Source organism: Canis lupus, chromosome 2 (assembly GCF_011100685.1).
Source record: "Canis lupus familiaris isolate Mischka breed German Shepherd chromosome 2, alternate assembly UU_Cfam_GSD_1.0, whole genome shotgun sequence".
Taxonomy (NCBI): Eukaryota; Metazoa; Chordata; class Mammalia; order Carnivora; family Canidae; genus Canis; species Canis lupus.
Window position 1 is genome coordinate 62347324 of NC_049223.1, and position 25871 is coordinate 62373194.

Consider the following 25871-nt stretch of genomic DNA (forward strand, 5'->3'; position numbering starts at 1 on the left):
CAACTTAATGCTTTAGAAAGATGGCTTTGGCTCTAGAGGGAATGCATTACAAAGGGAGGAACAGGAGGACAGGAAACGGATCAACACTTGTTATGAAGTGTTTCCTTTTAGCACAGGAGTGAATGGACAGGAAGTACCAGATTAGTTGAGACTTGTAAGAGGGAGAACCATGCAGTTGTGGTAATCTACTGGGATTTGAAGGAATGAAGGATAAGTGGGATTTTAGTATGAGAGCAAGCATGGACATTAAGTACATGAGAGAATCAGTGCAGAAAGAGGAGTGTTAACTTTTTCTCCCATGAAGAAGATGAGAGTTTGGCATAGTATGGGTTGAATTCAAAGCACCCACATTTGAGTCTAGAACTCAGTTCAGTGGAGGTGGTACTGCAGATCTGAGGATCATCAGCACAGAGATGTGAAGACATGGAAGAAATCAGCATTTCTCAGAGTGTGTAAGGAGCAAGTCAGGGCCAGAGCCCTGAGCATCATTTATTTTTAGGTAGCAAATGGAAGAAGAGGAAGTAGAGAAGGCTGAGAGTGAGGAGGAGGAGGGGAAGGGAGGTTAGAATATACTGCAGGGATTTGAAGATGGAGGGTTTGATCTGTCCCAACATGGTTAGCACGCCACCAGGCATCTTAGTACCCCACTGGACATGTTAGCACCTCACTGGAAATGCTAGCACTTCATTGATGTGTTAGCATCCTACTGGACACAGATTGGGTAAATGCACTAACAGTTACTGTTCACACTCACAGGGATTTCTGTTAAGGTGAAGTGAGAAACAATAATTATAAAGAAACTCGAGATGTGAATGAATAAGGCCCAGCTGAGTTACAACCGGCCATAACACAATTCAAATGGATTCCTTCCATTTCACTCACCATTCCCACTCATCTTCTACTCCCTTTTGTCCCACGCTGAAATTGTCCTGGCCAAGGAGAAACATCTGGGACTCCTTGCTTCCTCCATTTTAAGCAGAGGTCTAGGTTTTGTGTAAAGGCAAAGAATCCAGTTTGTTATCTTTGAAGCAACTGAGCTGAGAAAGAAAGATTAAAATGATCGTTGATGGTGTCTCTTCGGGAGAAAACTCTTTCTCCACCTTTCCCGACTCTCTTCGGTCAGTTACATACAGGTTTCTTTAGAAAATTAATTCTGAGCTTTTGTTTAAACTGGGAGATTCTTCATTTCGGGTTTATTCTTAAAAGGTAATGATGATTAGGGAAAGTCATGGTTGTCCAAGGGAACTATCAAAGGTTGTCACCCCTGGAATGCTGTTTGCAGAGAGCGTGAGACCGAGCTCTTCTTCTTTTGAAAAGGCTGCCCTGGAAATGACTTTCACCTTGCCATCGGTCAGGGCATTGTTGGTGAAAACAGTGCCAGCTTGTCTTCCAGGAAAACAATATTAGTTGTTTGACTCAATTAGAAAAATCTTGTGTCTCTGGATTTTTTTTCGTGGGGCTAAAGCAGTCTTTTTTCACTGAAGGAAACGGTGGCCCCCATTGAAGCTCTAATTGAAAAGCATCTGAGTCCCTTACAAGTTCAGATTCTTTAGGTAGAATTAAACAAGTCTTGCTTATGCTGAGAATTTAGGGAAAAAAGTCCATTGAAAGTTACTGAATTCTTCGTGTGAGCTAATGAAAGATGGCATTTTGGAGAAGAGCTGAGATGTGGCTCACCACCCTGTGAAGTGTGAGAACTACTTGTATGAATTACATATGTTATCACTCAGGTGGAGCGTGTGATCAGCCCACCGAGAGGTGGACTCTCAGGGTTCCCCAACACTCTGAGGGTCCAGAGCTCTCAGAGACTTACTTCTCAGTTTTCTAAGAATTTTAGTAATTGGATTATGTTCCAAATGACTCTCATTCAGAAAGTAATGATGCTCTTGGAAAGTTTGAATTTAGGATTCGAGACTCAAGGCCATTAAAAACCTATCTGTTAGTAACTGGAGTCTCTCTGTTGATCTTCCTCATGGGCTGGCTTTTAAAACCGATTTTGTCAAACATTTCAGCACTCTCGATGGAAGTTAACTTCAGTACAGTCATATTGTAATCAACGAGGATACCACAAGGCTGATCCATCTTTTTTCCTACTTCTCTAATAAGTATATTATATGATCATGGAAATTAGATGATGGGAGTAGCAGGTGAATCTGGAGCTCAGTGGTAGATAAATGTGGGGAGCTATACCCGTGTCATTCCTGTGGCTTTGAGCTCAGAGAGTTAAGGTAAATATATGTGAGGTATTTACTGTCCCTACGGCAGTGTGCTTCTGAACAGAGTTACTTTCCATATGACTATTTTCTTAGCAGTCTTCTTTTTAGTTTTGGTGATTTTAAGTATCAGTGATTGCTCTTGTACAGGTTTTTAATTTTATTTATTTTTTTAAGATTTTATTTATTAATTCATGATAGACATAGAGAGAGAGAGGTAGAGACACAGGCAGAGGGAGAAGCAGGCTCCATGCCGGGAGCCCGACGCGGGACTCGATCCCGGGACTCCAGGATTACGCCCTGGGCCAAAGGCAGGCGCTAAACCGCTGAGCCACCCAGGGATCCCCAGGTTTTTAATTTTAATGAAGAATATTAGTTTCTTCTTTATCTCCAGCTAAAGGAGTTTTGCATTTTTTATATTTCTTGTTATCCTGTTCTTTTGAAAGTTATCATTACTTAAAGAAATAAAGATGACCTTTCTTTTATTGTACAGACTTAAGGATTGTAGCTAATTTCCATTGGAGTCTCCATTCTGGAGACCCATGAGCAAGGTAGCATTCTGGTAAAATAAAAAAAAAAAATGAAGCTTCGAAAAATTGATTCAAACTGATCATGTATATATATATGGCATGTGACTATGGCAAGGTTCCTCATTTAAAATATCTGAATATGCTCATATCCCAGATTACTTAGATTTACTTCTAAAACTTCTGAAAATATAAAATATTGTATATGTACACATTAATGCATATATATATATACACATATGCACACACTTCATTGCCTGGTACAGAGTGTTCTGTTTCTCATTACTCATAATTGCTATTTAGAGCATATGTTGTGAAGATATTGAAGATACTTCTGGGTCTCATTAATCAATGCTCTAAATGCTAATCTCTGCTGTCCAGTTAACTCAAAGAAAACTCACCCCTCCCCTGCTTTTGCCAGGGATTGGTCTGTTGATGAATCTGCTGACTAAAACCTTAAAAGAACAGTGGCGGACCTGGGTAGGTCTTGCCACCTTCTCTGCAGATGTACATTCTAGGCAGTGAATTTTCTTCCTGCTTTGCAGGCCATTGGAGAGAAAAGAGCTGCTCCAGATTCTGGCAAGAAGCCCAAGACTCCAAAGAAAAAGAAAAAGAAAGACCCCAACGAGCCCCAGAAGCCAGTGTCTGCATATGCCCTGTTTTTCAGGGACACACAGGCTGCAATTAAAGGGCAAAACCCCAATGCAACCTTTGGAGAGGTCTCAAAAATCGTCGCATCTATGTGGGATAGCCTTGGGGAAGAGCAAAAGCAGGTGAGGTGAAGAAGATCCAGCACACGTCTGTATATGAAAAGGTTTCCAGAGTATTTCATACACCTTTTTTTTTCTTTTTTTAAAAAAGATTTTATTTATTTGAGAGAGAATGTGAGGGGGGTAAGGTGGGCAGAGGGGTTGAGAGAAGCAGGCTCAGGGCTCCATCCCAGGACTCTAGGATTGTGCCCTGAGCCGAAAGTAGATGCTTCACCAACTGAGCCACCCAGGCTCCCCTCATACTTTTTCTGAGTGAACTTTCACTTAATCTGACTGTTTCTCATCAGGACCTTTCTAAGCTATGGAATTTAGAAACACAGTTGTATAAATCCAAGCCCCTCCCAGCTATATAGATTTCTCTGCCCCCCATCTTAAGAGTATGTGTTCAGAACCCATTCAGAGGAGAAATGGGGAAATTTGGGCAGCATCCTGCACACATGAACTTTTGAAGATCATCTTTTCATTTTAAATAATGAGGAATTTGCCCTCTTTATTCAGAAAGGGCACTACAAAGGGATTAGGTCCATCCCCCACCCCTTGCCTTTTCTTTGATCATCTGTCTGGACCCTTGTGCTGTCCTGGTGGGTTTCCAAACTTTGAAGACCAACCCTCCCCCCCCCCCGCCCCCCCACGAGTCTCATCATTGTGACTGGGCATTTGAAATTTTATTCCAAGTTCATTTGAAAGCTCGACCATATGAGCGGTATGGGGAGACTAGCCAAGCTGGTGGGAGATAACTTCCTTAGGGGCCTTGACTCCTGGGCCTCCCCTTGGGGTCCTCCGCACAAATGAAGAGGAAGTAGGGGTTCCTTGCTCCTTGCATGAAACTCCCAATGACCATTTGTAGGAGTGGACGTTATATGTCCTCAGTCAGGACATATATTACCTATCTTAGTAATAAAATAGAATAACCATCTCAGGAATGAAACGTGGAAGAAAACTCTTGATTTTTCTTTACAAATCATGACCTCATTCCTACTAGCTTGGGATGATGCAGCTATAGAACTTGCCCATTTGCTGTGAGCTTATTGTTGTATGTGGCACAGTGATTTTCTGCCCCAGAAATGTAATCCTCAGGGACTGGCAAACTGCTACATCTTTTAACTCTGGAGAGAAAGATGGTTGCGCTTTGGTCTAACACACAGCCATCAGACACCATTAAGAAAAGGAAGCGCACATCACGTTTAACAAATTGGGATTTGTTTATGTAACTCATTGACCTCACTAATGGAAATTTCTTATCTTTTAACTATTTCTGGCTTTTTTTTTTTTCTTCAAAAGAAAACCAAGGTGTTTTCATCTTTTTCTCTTGTGTTTTAACACACCGTACCTGTTGTTGGTTTTTAATCCTCTGATTCAGTGCCAGTGAGAAATATGGATAAGGGAAAGAAGACACTGATGGAGAAACTCGTGATTTTCTGTAATTTGAACCATTTGTAGCCAATTTGACTCTTCTTGCAACCTTATCTGCTGCCTGAGCATGAGGCCCTCAGCTGTTTCTCTCAAGGCATTTGTGCTACAACCGGAAATCTTTTTTCATTTATAATCGTAAACATCAAAATTGTGCTCCCAGTGGGGATAGCAGGGTTTTAATATTTCTGTGTGTGAGTGTGTGTGTGTGTGTTCATATTTAAAACTCAAAGCCACAGAGACCAGTGATTTAGGTGAGTTATGTTGTGACCTCATTTGTGCAGCCGTCATTTTGTGGCTGAGAATTTGTATGCTAGAGGTGGTGCTAATTGTGGTCTTTTTTATAGGTTTATAAACGGAAAACAGAAGCTGCCAAAAAGGAATACCTGAAGGCCTTGGCTGCATACCGGGCCAGCCTCGTTTCAAAGGTAAACCTGTGCAGGGAAAGCCAGTCTCTGAGTCACCATGTTGAAAACAAGCACCCTCCATCCCCCCCAACACACCAAGCATTGAAAACATAAAGGCAGCTCCCTTTGGAGTTGACCCAAAAAAGGGATCTTGAACAACTCATAAACCTAACTTGTTTCCATTAGAGGTGACCACAGTGATGGCACACACAAAAAATAGGAGTTAGTTTAAGCTGCTGAGTCTCCAATGTTTCCAGAAGATTCACTGCTGTCTCTTTCTGTGTGTTGAAACTATTTAACAAACACCAATATGAAAGACAAATCTTCAGTAGCCTCTTATTTTTACTCTTTGTCCGGGATTGAGATCTGTGAGAATGTCCTCTATTTCAACTGGGGGTTGTTTGGTCCTATTTGGGACATCCTATCATAAATTCTCCAATTTATTGTATTACTGTAATAGGGGATGTTGCATTTTGACCAAACTGTTCCACATCATATAAATAAATAAACCTCATGATTATTTAAAATAAAATTATGCTCCAAGTACTTAAAAAAAAGACGTGTATATGTATTATACATAGAGTATAAAATGGACCCTGATGTATTATAAAATGCGCCAGTATCCCAAAGCAAATGTCAGCCTAGATTATTATTACCTTGATCCAAAAGGAGCATGAGCTATTAGGTTATATTTTAACATTTAATTAACTTTGTCTGTAGCCTTCCTAGAATTTAGAGAGGCTTTGGGGAGAATAATTTGAACTAATGTTTTTGTTCTTGATGTATTTCCTCTGGCAACTGGGGATCCCATTCCATTGTCATGCTTATTGCCTCAAGTACCACATTGGGCTACGGGGCATCATCCCTGTTGCTGGCAAAGCCATTTAAACAGAGTTTAATTCCTTTTTTTCTCTCTTCACCTGAGCTCTTTCTTTATATTAAGATCTACCCCTGGCAGCTGCTCAAGTCAGATCAGGAGAGGTCCTTTTTTTTTTTTTCCTGTCAGCAGTGAGGACACTTTCCCCTTCATTAGAAACAGAAACATTCATCAGGTCAATAGCAAAACCTTTTTCTGAGATGCTGAAAGACACACATTATAAGATGTACCAGTTCTGGCCTCAGATTTGCATATTGGCAGCAAATGGCCAGATGTGTGGGCTACAGATGTTAAGAATGGAGGTATATAGTTGGCTGATTAGATAGGGTGACACAAATAGAGGAACAGTGTGCGTGTACTTCCTAAGTGGATCATTTATTCATTCATTTACCCAGAAGTAGGAATAGGTGATCTTGGTGCATTAGAGCATGAAATATTGACCACACATGGATTTCAGCCAAGAGCCAGTATCTCAAAAGGCACTCGGGAAAGAGCAACCACGATTGGGCTAATTGAGCCTATGACTGATATGGAAGGGATACCTTTAAAAGTTATACACTGGGTACCAGAATCGGGATTCAAAAGTATCACCAAATGGAATTCAGCGGTTCCTGAAAACCAAGAGGATAGAATTTTAAAGAGTTTTAAATTGAAAAGGATGAAAAAGAAAAGAAAAGAAAAGAAAAGAAAAGAAAAGAAAAGAAAAGAAAAGAAAAGAAAAGAAAAGAAAAGGAAAAGAAAAGAAAAGAAAAGAAAAGAAAAGAAAAGAAAAGAAAAGGATGTTTGTTGGGGGGCTTTTGGTTTTTTTGTTTTGTTTTGTTTTGTTTTCATTAAGTTAGTGTAGTTTGAGAGCATCCTTAATTGATACTCAGAGCCCTGGCAGGTAACTAAAATAGTCCTTGAAGCATAAGCGCAAAGTAATTTCAGTCTGAGCCAAAAGTGTAAAATAGCTTCTAATGTGGTGATCTCACAGGAAGTAGAATCTAATTGTACAGTGTGATGATTAGACCACATCTGAAGAATTGGTTCCATTCTGGAGCCCATGATTTAAAGAGAGATGGTAACCAACAGAAAGCCCATCTGGAGGGTTGCCTCCATGATGGTGAGGACTGAAAATCAGACCATATTCAAATAATTAAATGGATCAGGGATACAAGGATTCGAGGGCATGTGATCTTGGTCCTCAAGTGAAGGGCCATCATGTGGGAAGCCTAAGTTTGAACTCTGTGCCCCAGATAGAAGATCTCATCCATTAAGTGAGGTCTCATCCAGGAGGTGAGGTCTCGTCCAAGAGGTAAGGTCTTGTCCAAGCAGTGAGGTCATAGGCAGCAAAATTTCAGCCTTCATTAGAATCATAAATAGGGTTGCATTATATTTGCACTTAACTTATGCCCCTACATTCAGAGCCTAGGCCCCTTCTCTTAAAATGTGTCTCTGCTATTACTTTTAATCTTCCCAACAACCAACAAAAATTAGTAAGAGCTTAATATTAAAACATAAGGGAGTAAATGGAGCAGGCAAGCAGGGCCTCTTTCCACTCATCTGCTCATTTCTATTTGCTTCTAGGGTGGCATCTTAAGGGCACACTGGGGTGATTGCCCAGGGGCCTAAATGTGGACTTCCATAGTAGTTTCATCCTTAAGACTACCTGGGTAATTTTTAACATTAGAGTATATAAGAATTATTTTCATGTTTGTACGGATGACCCTGTGTATTTTACCTGATGGGTGATTTAACTTTTTTTAAAGGTGATCAGTGAGTCTTTGCAGGGTTTCTTCCTACCTTAGACTTAAAATGTACCCCTCCAGTAGGAATGCAATCCCACCAAACCTCTGCACAAAACCATCGCTGTCCACCGATAGATGGTGCTTCCCAAAGATAGTGTGTTCAAACAGAAGCCATCAACAATGGCTTCTCCTACATGAAGTGATTTTCAATACAAGATCACCCTTCAGTTTCCTTCTAATGGTAGATTTTTTAAATGTGAGTAATAAAAACCTGGAAATAAATAGTATCCTTGAAGAGAGTGACTATCAGCTGGATGCCTCCAAGGTGCTCCCACTAACCCCCTCCCAAAGCACCCAATTTTATGAAGAATAAGAGAAAAAAAATAGAGCAATCATGGCAATCATTGTTGTATGAGTAAAAGTTTTTATTTTTGTGGAGATAATTATAATTATTTAAAAATAAATAATTATTTTTAGCACAGAATTAATAGGTCATTTCTCTCTATGTTAAGCCTCAAATCAGATCACTTGTTTATCTTATGACAGCTTATTCATCAGCCAAGTGTTGAAATCTGGAGATCTTTGAAAATATTGGATAAACTAAAACTTTTCTTAGGTTGTAAAATACTCTCATTTAGTATCTCTGAGGAATTCAGTTACATTTTTCTTATATTCAGGTGAGCACTTGTTATACACAGCCATGTAAGTACAGAGCCTTGATGTTTTTGAGTAGTGGTTTTCTGGTCACAGTAATTGTTAATTCATGAAAATTGCTAACATTTACTAAATGCTTCTGTGGGCCAGGCACTATTCTAAATTCTTAACAAACATGAGTTAGTTTAATTCTCGCAACCTCTGTATAAGGCAAAAGCCATAAAACCCCATTTTATGGGTAAGGAAACTGAGGAACAGATGGGTGTATTAACTTGTCCAGAGTCACAGAGTTGTTAAGTGGTAGAGTGGGATTTGAACTCAGGCAGTTGCTACTCTGTTGTCTTTCAATATGATTCTTAGTGATGAGAGTTAGCTCAGACTTAACTGCTGAAGACATGTTGTTCTTGAACATGTGTATCAGTTACCTTTGCTACATCATGCTGTGTAACAACCATCCCCAAAGCCCAGTGACTTAAACAGAACAGCATTTACCTCAGAGGGGGCCAGGGAACTGGCCCAGGCCCGGCCAACCTCCATGCAGACCAACGAGCAGGCCAGAATCCACTAGTCCTGCTCGTTGGTCTGCATGGAGGTTGGCCAGGCCTGGGCTTGTTCACGTATGTGGCAGTTAGCTGGCTGGCTTTTGAGTGGTGACTGGGCCACGTGCCCCTTTATCTCGCACATGGTGATGGCAGATTCCCAGAGCGACTGCAAGAGCTCAGGGCCAGCCCAGATCCCAGGAGTAGGGAATTTGATGCTACCTCTGGGGGAGGGGAAGCTAAAAAGTCACATGACAAGAGACTCTAGTACAGGGAAGAACGAATTTTGGCAGTCGCTTTTTAAAATCCATTTACAATACTTAAAAACATTTAAATAACAACCAGTCCTTGGGTATCTTAATATTTGGGGATTTTCTCCTCCACGATGCAGGCTGCTGCTGAATCCGCAGAAGCCCAGACCATCCGCTCTGTCCAGCAGACCCTGGCGTCCACCAATCTGACATCCTCGCTCCTCCTCAACCCTCCGCTGTCACAACACGGAACTGTGTCAGCCTCCCCTCAGACTCTCCAACAATCACTCCCTAGGTCGATCGCCCCCAAACCCCTAACCATGAGACTCCCCATGAACCAGATTGTCACATCGGTCACCATCGCAGCCAACATGCCATCGAACATTGGGGCCCCGCTGATAAGCTCCATGGGAACGACCCTGGTGGGCTCAACGTCCTCCACCCAAGTAAGCCCTTCCGTGCAAACCCAACAGCATCAGCTGCAGCAGCTGCAGCAGCAGCAGCAGCAGCAGCAACAACAGCAGCAGCAGCAGATGCAGCAGATGCAGCAGCAGCAACTGCAGCAGCACCAGATGCATCAGCAGATCCAGCAGCAGATGCAACAACAGCATTTCCAGCACCACATGCAGCAGCACCTGCAGCAGCAGCAGCATCTCCAGCAGCAGATCAGCCAGCAGCAGCAGCTGCAGCAGCAGCTGCAGCAGCACATCCAGCTGCAGCAGCTGCAGCACCTGCAGCACCCGTCCCAGCCTTCGCCCCGGCAGCACTCCCCCGCCACCTCCCAGATGACATCGCCCCTCCCCGCCATCGGGAGCCCCCAGCCGGCCTCCCAGCAGCACCAGTCGCAAATACAGGCCCAGACACAGACTCAAGTACTGTCACAGGTCAGTATTTTCTGAAGACGGCCCGCGGCGGGCAGGTGCAGGTGCATTCAGAGGCGGGCGCCCGGAGGAGGCGGTGGAGGAGGGCTCGCCCGCCGTCCGCCGCAGCCTGTAAGTTGCTGTTGGCGATGCCGAAATGTGTAACAGATCACATGGTCCTCTCAAGTGTCTATTAGATAGGCAATAAGAACACAGTGTAGCTGAGTACCATCTCCTAGCTGACTATAAATCACTTTGTTCCTAAACAAGAGAAGCTGTGCTCTTTTATGTGATGCCTTTTTTTTATTTATTCAGGCTATATACCTACAATATGTGAATCAAACCGTTTAATGAATCCTGGGACATACTGAGGACTGTAACCTGGCCTCTCTGAGTCATAGAAAATGGCCTTATTTCCCCAGAAGTGAATAAACCACACTTCGAGGCTATTCGAACTTCCGGAGCCCTAAAAATAAAAAGCACAGTCGTAATTACCTGAAATACGGAGATCCAGTTTCATACAAACATTTGTATGACGTGAATAGTTGATGGCATTTTTTTGTCATGAAAAAAAAAAATAATGTAAATCACAGACTTTTGCCAAAGCTCTTATTTTTTTTCCTAAATCTCTCCAGAAAAGAAAAAAAAAAAAATGCAAGTGATTAGATTCCATTACTGACTCATTTCCACTTTTTTTTAACCCATGACTTCTCCAAATCAAACCACAGTATATGTTGTAACGATATCTATGGCCACTGTTAGCCCATCATACTCATTCCAATTAGAAGAAAAGAATGTGAATATTATATTCTGTGTTTTGAGTGACAAGTTTCGAAAAATAAAAACACTGTATTTTTAAAAAGGGAAATGCACTTAAATGAAAACAGTTATTACAAAAAGTTAAGATTTAAAAAAAAATGCAAGAGTTTTTATTATGATGTGATACTGGTAGAATATTTAAAAGACGCACCACATCTGAATAATCAATGTAAATATTTTCTTTCAAAGTTGTAAGTTTTCATATCATGTGTTGTAAAGTTTTCATAAACGAGGCTTTAACGTAAACACTGGTGACATAAACCATTCATTGCTACGTTGCTTATTGTGTTTTTATGCTGTTTTATACTTTTTTATGAGTTATGATAGCAGCAATTAAGTTGTTTGTATTTTGCTTAACTAAAACAAAAATGCTTTTATCTTGCTATAGAATAAACACATTTCAGTAAAAACCGTGGACTGTATTTTGATGCAACAACCAGGAAAATGTTCACTTTTCAAATAAAATGATATGTCAAATTTCACTTTGGGTTCCTTGAATACGTATATGATGGGAAAAGACGCCACATACACACCAGCTTTTACTCGGGCCAAAGCATCATCCTCTGTGTTCATTTGGAAATAGGATGTTCGTTGCTAAGAATTTGGATTGTATGGCCCAAGCCCAGGACCTCTTAAAAAAATCAGAAATATTTTTTTAATGATCCTTTTGTTAAGATGCAAGTGGCAAGGTAAGTACAGAGGAAGAAGCAATTGTCTTCTGTTTGGGCCTAGAACTAGCCGGCATTGTGTTGTTATTGCTATTAAAAAGGACGGTGAAAATAATTATTTCAGTGTTCATTTCTTCCCCCCCTTTTCTTGCTCTGTAGTGGCTCCTCTTTGAGAACAGTGTGACCACTATCCCCAGTTGTCTTGCATGATTAATTACAGCATCTGTCCTGTCAGAAGCTATAATGAAGAGGTCTTGATAAAAATTGCAAATTACCACTGGCAACAGTCTTAAACTGCTTATGATAAAATGAAAATTAAAAACAGCAAGTGTCAACCCTGACCAGAATCCTAATCTGGCAAAAATGAAGGTGTGGGTTATGGTGTCCATAGCTCCCGTGTGCAAGGCATTCAGAAATAATGGGATATAGATTCCTCAAAGTTGTTGTTGTATTTCAAAGAATATTTACTGTATGTTGTGGGCTATGAATAATGAATTTGGCTTTCAATATTTCATAATCCTCTCGTACTCTGTATTATGTACAAATATTGAACAGCAAGAGATTCTAATTATAAATTTATAGATTTCTTGCTGCAGAAAAATTTATGTCTAAATTGAAGCTTTTCATAAGATGTATTAGTTGACAGGTATCAGTGTTCAAACAGTCTTAGAATGATGCCTAATCACATCTACAAGGAGGCAATTGTGTTCCACAAAGAAATGATCTGCTTGCCTCAGACCCATCAGAAGCCGAGCTGATGGTAAGAGATTTTCTGTGAATTGAAACCAACATTACATAACAATAAGAACCATTTTATATTCTGTTGTGAAACCTTTAGACAAATGTCTTCAAAATTAATTGCTAAACTACATGTGACAGTAATTGTGTATTAGTTCTGTCATTGTCATTTTGAAAACCCATGAAGTATTGCTTGGAAAAAAATGTCACTAGTGATAAGACTTAATTGCAAGCGAAGTCTGTTTTCAACTGTTTGCAGTTAGAGGCAGGTGTTGTAACATCTCTTAAATGATTTTATAAATCTTGGGTTTTATCACATTTGATTAAATGCTGCTAAGCCGCTGACGGTCAATTTCAAGGAAAAAAAATAGTTTAATTACTACAGTTTAAGAAAATTAATCATCAGGCAAAACTGTATGTTTAAAATGTCAAAAGGCTTGAATCATGAAAACAATTCTCCAACCCTGTCACCAGATTATGTTTCTCAGGATTCGCCAAAGCATATTATGAATCAACTTGCATTTCAGTGTATACATGGGACTGATTCCTATTCCTGAGACCATCAGTAAGTACCTGCTGTACTTCTTTTTTTGTTGTTACAGGTCAGAAATAAGTCAGGGCAATGAAAAATAGGCATGAGAAATGTCGTATCTGATTAGTGGGCTTTCTAAATGGTGTAACTACCTTTCCTCTTAAATGGTCTCGAGACATTAACAAAGCGCTGGTGCACCGCCCACCTCTACCGAGCACACCTTTCCTCTCCCCCTGCCTGGTGCCCATTATTTTATTACTCCGGCTAAACATGTTCCCTTTTTTGCATTAACCTGTACTGCCGTATGACGGAGGAGCATAAGGAGTTTTCATTTTTAGCTGACACGGGGTCATTAGTTCTCAACTCAAAGAGCAAAAGCTTAAATGCCTTCGTGCAGCATAATTTCTGCCATATATTACCACCTGACGGAGGTTTGAAGGCGTTCTGGACAGATGGATTAATATCTCAAGTTTAAGTAGAAGTCCTCCGCTGTGTCCATTCAGCAGGCTTCAGACCTCTGAATGGTTTCTTTCCCGTAACTCACTTCATGGAGCATTTTTCAGCACTGGACTTCAATCTAACCTTTCCTTCCCCCCCCCCCCACCCCCTTTGTTTGGCTTTTGTTTTGCAACAGCTGTTATTATCGGTTTTGGTCAGCTGTGATTGCTGGAGGCAAAATAGGACCAGATGGTGTTTTGCTATGCATGAATGGCGAGTTAGAGGCGTTGAGATTGAATAGGCCAAGTTTGAATGGTGTCTGTGCACCACCTGCCTGCCTGGGCTGTGGCATACACATCACAGTAGCATGATCCGCCACCGATCTACTAGAATCGGATGGGAAAGTGGGGCGCTGGGGTGGATTTTCCCCATATTTATTGATCTTCCATGCACTCACAGAATAATGCACTGTACAGTCAATTTGAGTTAATTGGATATGACACAGCGTGGGCATGTAATCTATCACTCCAGAATTCTGGTTTGCTTTAAGGATTTCATTGCTCACACAGACACACGCAGTAATAGCAGAAATTAATGGGCTAAGTAGACAAGTTTTTAAAAAAAATGTCTAAAATTGTAGGCTTAAGAGCTGGAGGTTGAGGTTTTGGGAAGGGGAGGACATGGCATAATGATACCTGTGTCAACTAACAATGCAAGGTAAAGAAAAGCTATGACCCTGGTATGTTTAGACAGCCCTCCTATCTGGCATTTATAGGAAATGTGCCTTAGCAGGAAAACTACACAGATTCACAACCAGATTCATATTCTCTTATTTTCTAAAATATTCCTAGATAAAATTTTCTTCTCATCTCATCAAATATGGTTAGCTTCACCGACTATCTGAAGTAACCTTAAAGACAAATATTTTCCCTGAGTGTGAGTCAATGAATGGTTCAACCCATGTTGCTTGTGATCCTACAGGTGTGAAGGTTATGAATATGGAGGGGAAAAGCTTAACCACCCACGAAACCTGGAGTTAGATATGCAGACAGGCAGCCCCATTTGCCTACGGCCCTAATTACTTAAATTTAGCTCTGCTACATGTAAAACATGGCAATAGGTCCCAAAGGACACACAAAAATAAACAAGACCTTCTGTTTACTTTGTATATACTTGAGATTTTCCATAACAGAGGTTCAAAAAATAAAATAGTAAGCCATCTTCAACATCAGGAGCTTTTTATTTTTTGTATTGTAGTGGAGAAATATACCCACCAGACAGAATGATGAGTGTATTAACAAGAAACAAAGCAAATTTTTCTGAGTAGGATTTGTGGGGTGTATTTTGTTTTGTTTTGGTGGGCTGGTTTTTTTTGTTTGTTTTTTGGGGTTTTTTGGTAGTCTAAGAAATTGAAAAATTTTTTTAAAAAGGGAAGAGATTGCAATTGGTCAGGGGTATTAGGGAAGGCTGCATGGAATCATGGTCATTTAAGATGTGCCTCGAAGGTTGGGTGGGATTTCAGCAGGCCACGATGGTAGTCAAGCAGGAGATGTCTCCAGACAAGGGGAGCAGGAGAAAAGCCGTTCATGTCAAAAGCACAAGCGCCATCAAAACAGCAGCAGACAGCATAGCAAACTGGACACACAGTGCTACTGGGAAGGTGAGCAGGAGAAGGTACTAGAAAGGAAGTTAGGAGTTAGGTTTGTAGGAGGTCTTATAAGCCCAGCAAGGAGGACTTTGGCTTAGCTCAGAAAGGACTAAAGTCCAAATGAGGAAGATATGATCAAGATTGATTAAATGCACAAAGGATTTTATCAACTGACTTCTGAGAAGGGGGAAATCCAGTTGGCGATAAAGCAGAAAGAAAAATGGAACAAGATTCCCATTTGAAAATGTGTCTCTATATTTTAATTATTCACATACCTAAATAAAGCTGTCACTTCATGCTCCCCTAGCCTCACCCCACTCCCACCTTCCCAGTGCAAGAACACACCAACCACAAAGCCAAAGTAAGGCATTTTTTGGCAACAACTGTAGAGTCAGCCTTATCCCTACATTAGCATCAAGAGGGAGATCATTTTTCTGTGTTTCTGCTGTGAAAAGAAAGCTATTTTCACCACTGGTGAAAAGTACCTCTCAGTGCTTGAACTCAAATGTGATGAATGATGAAAAGAAGCCTGTGCTTTGTTGCTGAGTAAAATCTCAGGCAGGCAGCACTGGGAGGGATGTTGGTGATGGTCTCGATTTAATTTCAAAGAAGAACCTTCATAGAAAACGTGAATGTGGATGTACACTTCTTAGCAGAGGAATAATGCTCTTTTGTAAAACATCTCATTATCCCGAGCATTTGTAGCGTGCTCTGCACTTTTCAAAGCAGTTCTCTCTCTAGATAGGGCAGGTGTTAACCTCATGTAACAAATTAAGAAACTGAGGCACAGAGCGGGTTGTAACGGGTTCCAGTATCTCTGCTTATAAGAGGCACAGTCAGAACTGGAATGGAAATATTCTCATTGTAGCTTTCCTGTTATTTCATCTTCTGACACTTGTATATGAACAGCATATCTAGGACATGTATTTAGATCTGTTATGGATTCAGTATACAGGACATGTGAATAAATACGCGTGTGAATAGAGGATAGATGTAGATAGACAGCGAGGGATAGGTAGGTACACACATGCAGACCTGGATGACAGAAATGCATCAATACAGAAGAGAATAATAATCCATGTTTTCCTTATGGCCGGACAGGCAGTAAACCAGAGCGAAAGCCACCTCGTCTGTGTTCTCCATGGGGCATAGTGCCACATGGCAGTTTTTCCAGTGTGAATAGTTTCCAGTCTGATTGTTTTCTCTACCGAGGTCTCTCTGTGATTATTTTGTATTTGGGCAAACAGCTTTGACCTGTGGTGGTCAAGTGTTAAGGCTTAGATGTACCGCAAAAGTGCCAACGCGTGATACCGCACTACATGTGAAAAAAGAAGGGAAAAAAAATCAGGTTTTAGGGAAGATTTAGATGAGTGAACATCAGGTAGCTGTGCATTGTTATGCATTATTTAAGGCATCCAGTGAATCAATACTGAGCATGAGAAATCAATGACCATATAGGGAATGCATCTCCTTAGGGATTATGCAGCAGCGGCCCTACCTACTGCTTTGTGTGTTCCCGCCCCATTTCCGAGATGACAGCCCCCTGGCCAAATGGGCTGTGTTCCACCACAGGCCACCACTTGTTAAAGGAAATACGGAGGTGAGGACCTCGCTGATCCTTTGTCCCCTGTCTGCAAGATTTGATTATTGCCATAACCGTAAATGAACAGAGCTCTAAAGCTACCTTGCAAGCAAGTCACTTGCTAAGATTGACCAGAAATGAATGACATTTCTAACTTCCTCACCCTGAACACAAGGCAGGAGCATTCTGGGGAGTGAATATTCGGGGCCTTTCATATGCAAGATGTCTGAGTGACTTACACCGAGTCAACAGGGTCCTGGCTATTTTGAGATCCAGGGCTCATGCTTCTTTTCAGATTTTTGGCCTACTTTTTCTTTCTGGTCAGTTGTCTTGCATCCAAGAACCTATTGTTACCAAGTAAGATTCTTTTTGATAACAGTCCTTGTGATATGTCATCCCTCTGACATGCAGAGAGAGTCTTAATTTTCACTTTGTCACAATAAGAGAAAGTGATGCCGTGTTCTAAACCTGCCTTAATTGGTAATTTGCAAATTTGATACAAGATCTTAGTCCAAATCATTCAGGCCTGCTGTTCCACCCTCAGCCCTCTCTGCTCATTCTTAATCCTCTCCTCTGTAATTGCTATTGAATATGTTGAATCCCAGGGGACAAATAATAGCATCTGAGGAAATTACCTACATGTAGCACAACCTCGTGTGTGCTTTTTTGGATGCCAAATTAAGACATCCATCTTTGCATGTTTGGACAGTTACCTGGAAGGACCAGCACCATTTACTCCATAATAACATTTTTATAAATTGTGTCCAAATGCTGGCATACCTAGCATGGGACTTTTTAATGATGTTCAGAATATTTTGGCCAACAAATGTGAGGAGGGCTATCGCTCTCTTCAAAGCAGAACGTAATTCCATGGGGGAAATGCACTACCCTTTCATATGCAGAAAATGAAATCCTTGCTTAAGCTATCTGGAGGTAGAGATTTCTTACCCGGAAAAATGTATGTTTTCTCACAGTTTAAATCCTAGAATCTTAGTGAGCAAAAGAGATTGGGACTATTACCAGAGAAAATTTTCAGGATTGAAATAGGCCAAGAAAAGGTGGCAATGATACTTGCTTCTAGATCATCAAGAGCCCCCAAATGTGCTGCTTGGCCTCAGGCAACTAGAAGACACAAGCAACTAGTCAAAGCAGAGTGACTTTAGAATAGGTGCAAGTGATCTTTTTTGGATTGGGTTTTCTTCTTTTTTTGTTTTTGTTTTTAAGATGTATTTATTTTAGACAAAGAGAGCATGAGCAGGAGGGGCACAGGGAGAGGGGAGAGAATCTCAGGCAGGCTCCCCACTGAGCAGGAAGCCAGAATGGGGCTCCATCTCACAACCCATGAGATCATGACCTGAGCTGAAACCAACAGTTGGACGCTTAACGGACTGAGCCACCCAGCACCCTGGATTGGGTTTACTTCTGTGAAGAAATGTATTTGTCAGTTATGCCTGAAGTTTGCTTATTGCTGAGGAACATATTATTTGTCTACTGGGGACAAAATACGTGCTTTGTTTATATTTTGAACCAAATAGGAAGGTCAGACTCTTGAGAAGGTAACTTTCTACAGAGGTTTAAATTCTTGAACCAAAACTGTTCCAAAATCAGAGTCACTTTTTTTTTTTAAGCTGTTCTCTGTAATTGCTAAAAATTTTTACAAAGTGAGGGGCTTCTTCTGGGGGAAACCTTCATTTGGGGGTTTCTGGAGGAGAAGGCTGGCACCCCAGGACCTCACTAGCACTTCCTCAAGGGAAATTCAGGAGGCACCATTTCGTCGACTTTGGATACTTATATCACTGCCCCAGTTGCAGGGAATGAACACAACTCTGACGAGCATATTAAGCATATTCAGTGCTACACAAAAACTCTGCAGAAGCGTGTCAGCGGTCTGCACACTTTGGCCAGGATTCCTGCAAAAAGCCTGAGCTTACAGGTAAGTAGGCTGTATGTCAATGAAACAGAACGCAGCCCAGGAAGGAGGAGATCTTTGGATTCCTGTGGTTTGTGGGGACCCGAGCAACAGCCATGAAACTGCTTGGCCCCAGAACTAATAAGCTGCATTTTGTAAGTCTGTATTCTTAGAACAACTAAGAGTTTTATGTTTGATACAGATGGTGTTTATGTGGAGTATACGAGCTCAGCGTGAGAAGTAGTCATAAAACAGACTGGGGTTTGGTATAATTATTCACAATTACTATTGTATAATTGGATGCCATAACTATTATATAAAAAATATTTTAAGAAGTAGACTCTGCTCATACTTTCATAATAGTTCTTAACAATAAGAGACATATGCTGTAAACATCGTAACATATTTTATGGTGTTTACAAACTTCTACAAGGTTTGGCAAAGTTGCAAATATAAAAGGCCAGGTTCTCTTTCTTGCATCCTTAGCAGAACCAGTTCCCCTTACTCGCTTCCACTAGCAAGCCACCTGGGACTTGGGGAGCCAACTGCTGCAGGCCACTTACATGAATGGATAGTTGTAGATATATCAATATTTTAGCAGTTAAAAAAAAAAAAGGAAAAAATGGGTCTGTGCTGTTGAAAGCACCCAGTTCTTCAGTTTTTTCCAAGCAAAGTTCTGTTATGCCACATTGTGACAACTGGCGCATCGGCATAATGCTTATTTTAATGTTTCTGGATAGAATTAGTGAATCTACAGACATCAGATCATTATACACATAAACTCTTATGTCTTCTAATAGGAAGAAAAGATGAGCCTGTGTCCCTATCACCCCCAAGCTACAAAACAGGCACAAAGAAAAATTCATTAGGGGTTTAAGCGAAACTTCATTTCCTTTTAATTGCATTTACAAAGCAGGTCCGTTTCCGTGAGCGCAGCAGCGCTTCTGGCCGGGAACCGCAGAGCATGGGAAGTAAACTTCAGAACAAACGACTTCAGTGATAGTCTTAGGTGTAAAGGACATTGAAATCGATGCAGCTCTCTCCGGTTGCCCCCCTCACTCCTACTCGTGGGTGGCATTCACTGCTGAACTTTTGCCTGATTCTTGAGGGTAATCACTGCACTTTGATGACTAGAGTCTTTTTCACAGTAATATCGGGGTTTTCCAATGTTCCTGTGTTATCATCAAGAAGTGAGAAGCATCTTTACCGTCTGGACACCTCTCATTTCCGCGATTCCTAATACGGAGGAGTGAGTGCCAGGCTGGAGACTATTACTCACATAAGCTCACCTCCTGTGGCTATGATGACTCTGCCCTTGCCTATTTATCTGCCAGGTAACAACAAGCATGGTGTCTTATGCCTCAGCAGCCAGGAAGAGTGAGAATAAGCTCCCTCTTTGTGACAGAGGCCCATACTTAATGTTCCAAACCTAGATCGAAACAACCTGTGTCAGGCGTGGTTTCCAAGAGGACTGCTTCCAGTTGTCCTCCTTGGCCCTGGAGGAGGCAGGCAGTGAAGCACAGCTTTGGTACCCCGCTGCATCACGCCTAGGTGTACTGCTCCAGCCTTCCAGAGATTCTCAACTGGCCTGCTGTTTCCTGCGCCTGGAAGATGGCCAAGGATCTTCCTGACTCAATGAGAGCAGCAACACGTACAATAAACTCTGGGATCAGGTTCTCCTGCAAGAGAGAATTTGAATGCTCAGCAAGCAAGGATGCCTAGGATTTTGCCTGCTTGGACCTACATGGGCACACACTTTTTTTTCTTTTTTAATAGAGATCAGATAAATGTGCATATGCATGTATGGACTGCCAGGCTTAACCAACATATCACAACTGTTTCTTTTATTTAACTATATGGGACCCCTTTTTACCAACCTGGCTTAATTCTATAGTACAAGCGGCCCAAGGGACGGTTAATGAAGAGAACAGTTGTTCCTTCTGAAGTTAGCCTCGGGGTTTAGGATTTTATTTCCAGCACCCGAGCTTCCATTAACAGCTCGCTGTGAATGTACTACCTATTAATTATTCTCACCTTTTCATGTTTACAAATTTTACAGTTTTTCTCTGAGCTTTATGAAATGGAGTATCTATTGATTTGACTTCTTATGTTTTATCCCATCATCTTATTGGCTTATGTGTAGGCATATTAATAATAGTATTATCATTCATGCATGCATTTGTTCAGCAAATAATGACATAGTGCCTTTGCTCATGGAGTTCTATTCTGATAGGGAATATTGTTTTATTAATTCAGTAAGTATTGGGGTACTCACTAAAGTGCAATGGAGAAAAATAAGCAGGGAAGGGGATAGGGAGGATGTGAAGGGGTGGGTCGAAGATGGACTTCAAGTTTGAATAATCCAGGAAAGCCTTACTGAGGGAGTGACAGTGGGCAAGGGAAGGGCTCTGTGTCCCCCTAGGATACAAGCATCCATGCAGATAGAAGAGCAGAATAGTGAACCCAAAGACTCAAGGCAGCCAATGTGGCTGGAGGGGAATGAGGGTGAGAGAAAGTAGATGAGATACAAGTGGGAAGCAGAAAGACAGCTGCATAGGGTGGTGATTCTCAATCATCACAGTGGGTCACAATAGCCATCATTTTTTTTCCTTAGGTGTGATCATAATATGGTGGTTATGTTGAAAAAAAAAGACAGAGTTCAACTTTCCAAGCTTCATACTGATATATTTGTGGAAAAGATGGGATGATGTCTTCAATTTATTTGCTCTGTAATAGTGTAAGATGGGGGAAGTGGATGGGGATATGGAGGGAACGGCATCGGATGTGGGTTGAGAGATGTGGGATCTGGGTGCTGGGCATATGGAGGTTAATGTACCATTTTGCCTAATTTGTGTATGTTCAAAGTTCATCATAATCCTGATAGAAAAAAGAATCACTTGGGGAACCTTTAAATGTAATAGCTCCAGGAATTGGTATAAATGATTTTAGGTGCAGCATCTACATTGTTTTGTTTTGTTTGTTTGTTTTAAGCCTCCCCAGGCTGTGTTAATTTCTTGTTCATGTGAGAACCACTGGTATGGGAACATTATTAGGATATAGGCTTTTATTCTGAGAGAGGGAGCAAAGATTTCCTATATCAAAGCAGATCATTCTGGCTGCTGGGTTGAGAATAAACTAAAGGGTGGCAAGGGCTGAAGCAAAGCAATCCAGGTGTTTATGGACAAAAGTACAAGATGGTAAGGTGAGGGCCGTGACAGAATGTGGGGCACATAGAAGAGTGGAAAGGACATACATATTTTCACTCCATCCAACCATTTCTAGACAAAGAAGGACATTTGAAAATACACTAGGGTATCATACTAAGGGAGGCTGATGGTATTTCAGGTTTTAGATGGAATACAGTGAGTGAGAGAGATGGCCCAGGGAAAGACACACAGCTGGGCAACATCACTTGCCCTTTAGGACTTTCGACTTCCTTTTCCTGAACCAGCTGTGTTTCAGTCACTTGCCCAATCTTTGCCTTGACTGGTTTTTTAATGGGCAGGGCAGAGCTGGAAAAGTTAGAAAGAAGAAGGACTCTCAGGGTCCAACACACAGGAACTTAGCATCTCCTAAACCATCTTTCACTCACTTGTGAACGTACAGAAGGCCTTGGAAGGCCAGCCAAACCAATCGACCAGCCTTTCAGTGACAGTTCTGGCATGTTTTCCCATATGATGGAAACTTATAAGTAGAAGTGGGGCATTCCCCACCTCCCTGGCCTGTATCTTCCAAATATTTCTCTGAGATATCCTCTTCAGCAAACGTTGTTTAATCCACAACTATATATTGAATATGCCTTCTGTAAGGCTCCATATTGAACTTAGTGGGAAAATTGCCCAAGATGTGAATTGTCCTCATTCTGATCCCCTCCTCTTCTTGAACCAACCACTACACTTGATATATACAAATAAACACAATATAAAAATAAACACTTGACAATTATCTAGTTTGTTGTGTAGGTTGCTACTGACTCTGAAGTTCATGGAATATAAGATCTTACATAGAAGCATTCACATTCCCTCACCACCAAGGAAAGTGCTCAGTCCACAATGGATCCCTAAAGATGTTGGTTGACTGATTTTTAGATAATTTTCATGTGAAATCAATAAAAGGACTTTATTGGCTTCAAATAAAAGAGTTCTTAACTTTTAATCAATATCAACTTTATTAATAATTCTTCAGTTTAAGAGTAGTGCATTCATAACGGTTATTGCAGGGGGATGCAAGATGACTTCAAATGATCTGACCCAGCCTCTGGAGCACTGGGATAGTTTCCCAAATCCAGGTTAACAAAAAGCATGTGTAAAGGGAAGTTGAGTTGGTTAGATTTTCCCTTGGCACCTAAGAATTTCCCAAAGTTGACCACGACTCTTAGTGCTATCTCAAGCTTAAACCCTTTGGCCCATGCCCATCTGGCTAAGCAGAGGGCGATGCCAAATTGACATTGAGTCAGCTTATCTCACCTCCGAGAAAACCCAACTTCTGCCTTCCACGGTGATATGTCTCTTTGCATCACCTCAACCCTTATAAATAACACTTGCTACACAACACTTAACCCTTTTAATTGTTTTACATAGAAGTGATTCTGTACCTTATGTGCATATGAACATTGTCTCTTTCTTTGTCAACTAAGCCACTTTTGGTGGAAGGACAATGCTTCCTACTTCTTTAGAAGCCCCACAGCAGGTGCTCAATAGATAGTTTTTAAAGAAATAGAATTAACAAAATGCATTATTGTGTTCATTCCTGTTTTAATTAGGACTCTCAATTGTGGGAGATTAAAAACCCAAATCAAATTGGCTTTGGGGAAATAAGGGAATTTATTTGCTTATATAACTGAAAAGTCCAGGGACAGAACTGGCTTCAGGCACAGCTGGTGCTAAGAACACAGACAAGTCATTAGGGCTCATTTTCTCTGCCATCTACTGTGTTATCTTCATCCTCTGGTTCCACTCATTGACTCCTGGAAGCACCGGCTTCCAATATCCTTACTGCTGGCATTCCCAGCAGAAAGGGGAATGTCCTCTCGAACCAACTCAGTAAAATCTCCTTGCGTTAGGTTGGTTCTGATTGGGTCTTGTGTTCAAGCATAACCAATCACGGTGGACTAGGGTAAGGTACTCCTCTGATTGGTTAGGCTCAAGTCACCTGTTCATCCCCAGAGAGGCTGGATTTAGCTCCTCTAGAAGTACTTGGAGTAAGGACAGTGAACTATTCCCTCTGGAAAATAAGAAAATTATTGCCAGAAGAAGAGCAAGTGGATTCTTTGTGGCATTAACAGTACACGTAACATACTTTCTGCAAAAAGAAGCCCTCTCAGAGAGTTGGCTGACACAAAGCATCTAACAGGAGTCTGGGAAAAGGGTAAACTTGCCTTTGGTGTGTGCCAGCATAATTAGTTTTGTGGCTTTGGGAATGTGTTCGCTCTTGCTCCCAGCCTGTCTTTTAAGTGAGGGCATTGCCCAGAGTCAACCCATAGAGTCCATCCCATAAAGTGAGGCCGTGTGACCTGCCTATTGTTCAGAATCCCTGTCTGGGGTTTTATGTATCTAAAATAAGGAAATAAGGAGATTCTTCAATGCAAAACCCACCAAAACATCCAAGCTCACTTGTCTCTTCTCTTTCGTTTCCCTGTGTGACTGTTGAATAAATGATTGAACATGGGACAGCACTTATCTTCCTAACAATAGGCCTGCAAACATCCAACACTGTCAGATGCTTTTCTGGCATTTGAAAGTACGCCTGCAGCAAAACCATCTATTGAATGTTCACTGTGACTAAGACCTTGTGGACAAAGAAGGCTGTCTGTAAAGATGCCATCATTTGGCAAAATCCCTCTCTGTGGGGCCTCCTGGGGGAGGAAAAGCAGAAGACTTGGTAGGTAACCCCCCAAAGCAGGCCAAAGACGGGGGTGCTGGGGATTTCCCAAGCTTTTACACTGCCTTGATGCATTATGTAGAGCACAACTGGGATGGGGTCCAATTCAAGGACATTTCAGGGTGCGATCCTGGGAGTTGGGAAGTGGCATTGGCCCCCTACAGTGTAAGTGGTGTCCTGGATGTTTCATATGTCACTGGAAGGCTCCGTGTCTTGAGTTCTTTCTACTTTATGCAAACTCCTGTTCCAGACTGGATTTGCCAGTGGGACATTTCCTCAGTACAGCTATGTCTCATAATTTTAAAAACTGCTGAGATGATATTTCAGACCTCAAAATGAATTGTAAAGATCTGGTCATGAATTCTACACAGCTTTGGCTTATTTTATTGCTCAGAGGCACCTCTTAGTGGTGGTTTCCCTTTTCTTTGTGATTTCTCCTTCTCTGGCACTATCTCTTGATACATTGGACAGGGTCCTCTGACACAGCCTTTCTGGCCAGAGCTGATGGACCAGGGACACCTGTCCTTCAGTGAGCCAATCAGATTAGCCCTTCCCAGAACTTGCCAATTGGAGGAGAGCCCGGGGGCCGATGGAGTGGAATTAATGTTAGTGCTTTGCAGTATTTCTGTCTTTTCTGTTTAGTATGCAGATTCTAGGCTACCCCCTGAAAAACTCTGATTTGGCATGTTTGGAATGGAACCAGGAATCAGTTTTAGCAGCACTTCCAGGTGATTCTTACCCTCCCGTTGATTTGAAAAATACTTGGAAGTCTAAGAATTTCTGCTCTTGTTGCTTCATGGTAGGTTGGTTCTTCCTTCCCAAGTTCTTGAGCGTGTTCAACTCTTTATTCTATAAATAAACTTAACACATTGTCTTTTTTCTTTTAAATTGGCTAGAGTTAGTTTCTATTGCTTACAACGAAAAGACTACTAATTTGGAAATATATCATTCCTTGAGGGACCAGCCAAAGGGCATTGCATGTTGTAATCAGAAGGAGCTACAGATGAATATGGAAGAAGTAGGTGAGTTAATTAAATAAAGCCGCCAGCTGGTTGAAGAAGATTCTATGCCATGGTATGCCCTACATTCATTTGTCTCAGAAAAGAGAAAAACATAGTAAATGAGGGACTCTGACCCTTTGAGCAAATGAACAAACTGTAGCTATTGCTTTTGGAGACCTCTGTGACCTATTATTACATGTCTGATGCCTTCTTTTGCTTTCTATCATTTTATTTTCAGAAAGTCCCAACACCCCCAGGCTTTTCTGATCAATATACCCTTTGTGTGGGAATTAAGTGTTCATTTTTAGATGTAACATTGATATATGAGATAAACATGTGGCTAAATTGGAAATGCACCAGGATGCCCTGTTTGACAGCTGGATCATGAAAGGCCAGTAGGCCAAAAGCATTTTCCTTGAGC

The 25871-nt window shown here is 41.3% G+C and overlaps 1 protein-coding gene across 6 annotated transcripts in view; it reads left to right on the forward strand.

Annotated features, from left to right (window-relative positions):
• TOX3 (TOX high mobility group box family member 3) overlaps window positions 1-11536 on the forward strand; it is a 106260-nt gene extending 94724 nt beyond the window's left edge. For 4 of the 6 annotated variants that reach the window (XM_038531062.1, XM_038531063.1, XM_038531057.1 and 1 more), the window contains exons 5-8: window positions 3286-3513; window positions 5268-5348; window positions 9516-10259; window positions 10551-11536. In XM_038531062.1, the coding sequence (XP_038386990.1) occupies window positions 3286-3513; window positions 5268-5348; window positions 9516-10259; window positions 10551-10586 (1089 nt within the window). In that variant the 3' untranslated portion in view covers window positions 10587-11536. Of the gene's footprint in view, window positions 1-3285; window positions 3514-5267; window positions 5349-9515 lie in introns of all 6 variants that reach the window. The other 2 variants (XM_038531059.1, XM_038531060.1) reach the window with 1 other exon arrangement.
• The last annotated feature ends 14335 nt before the right edge of the window (window positions 11537-25871 follow it).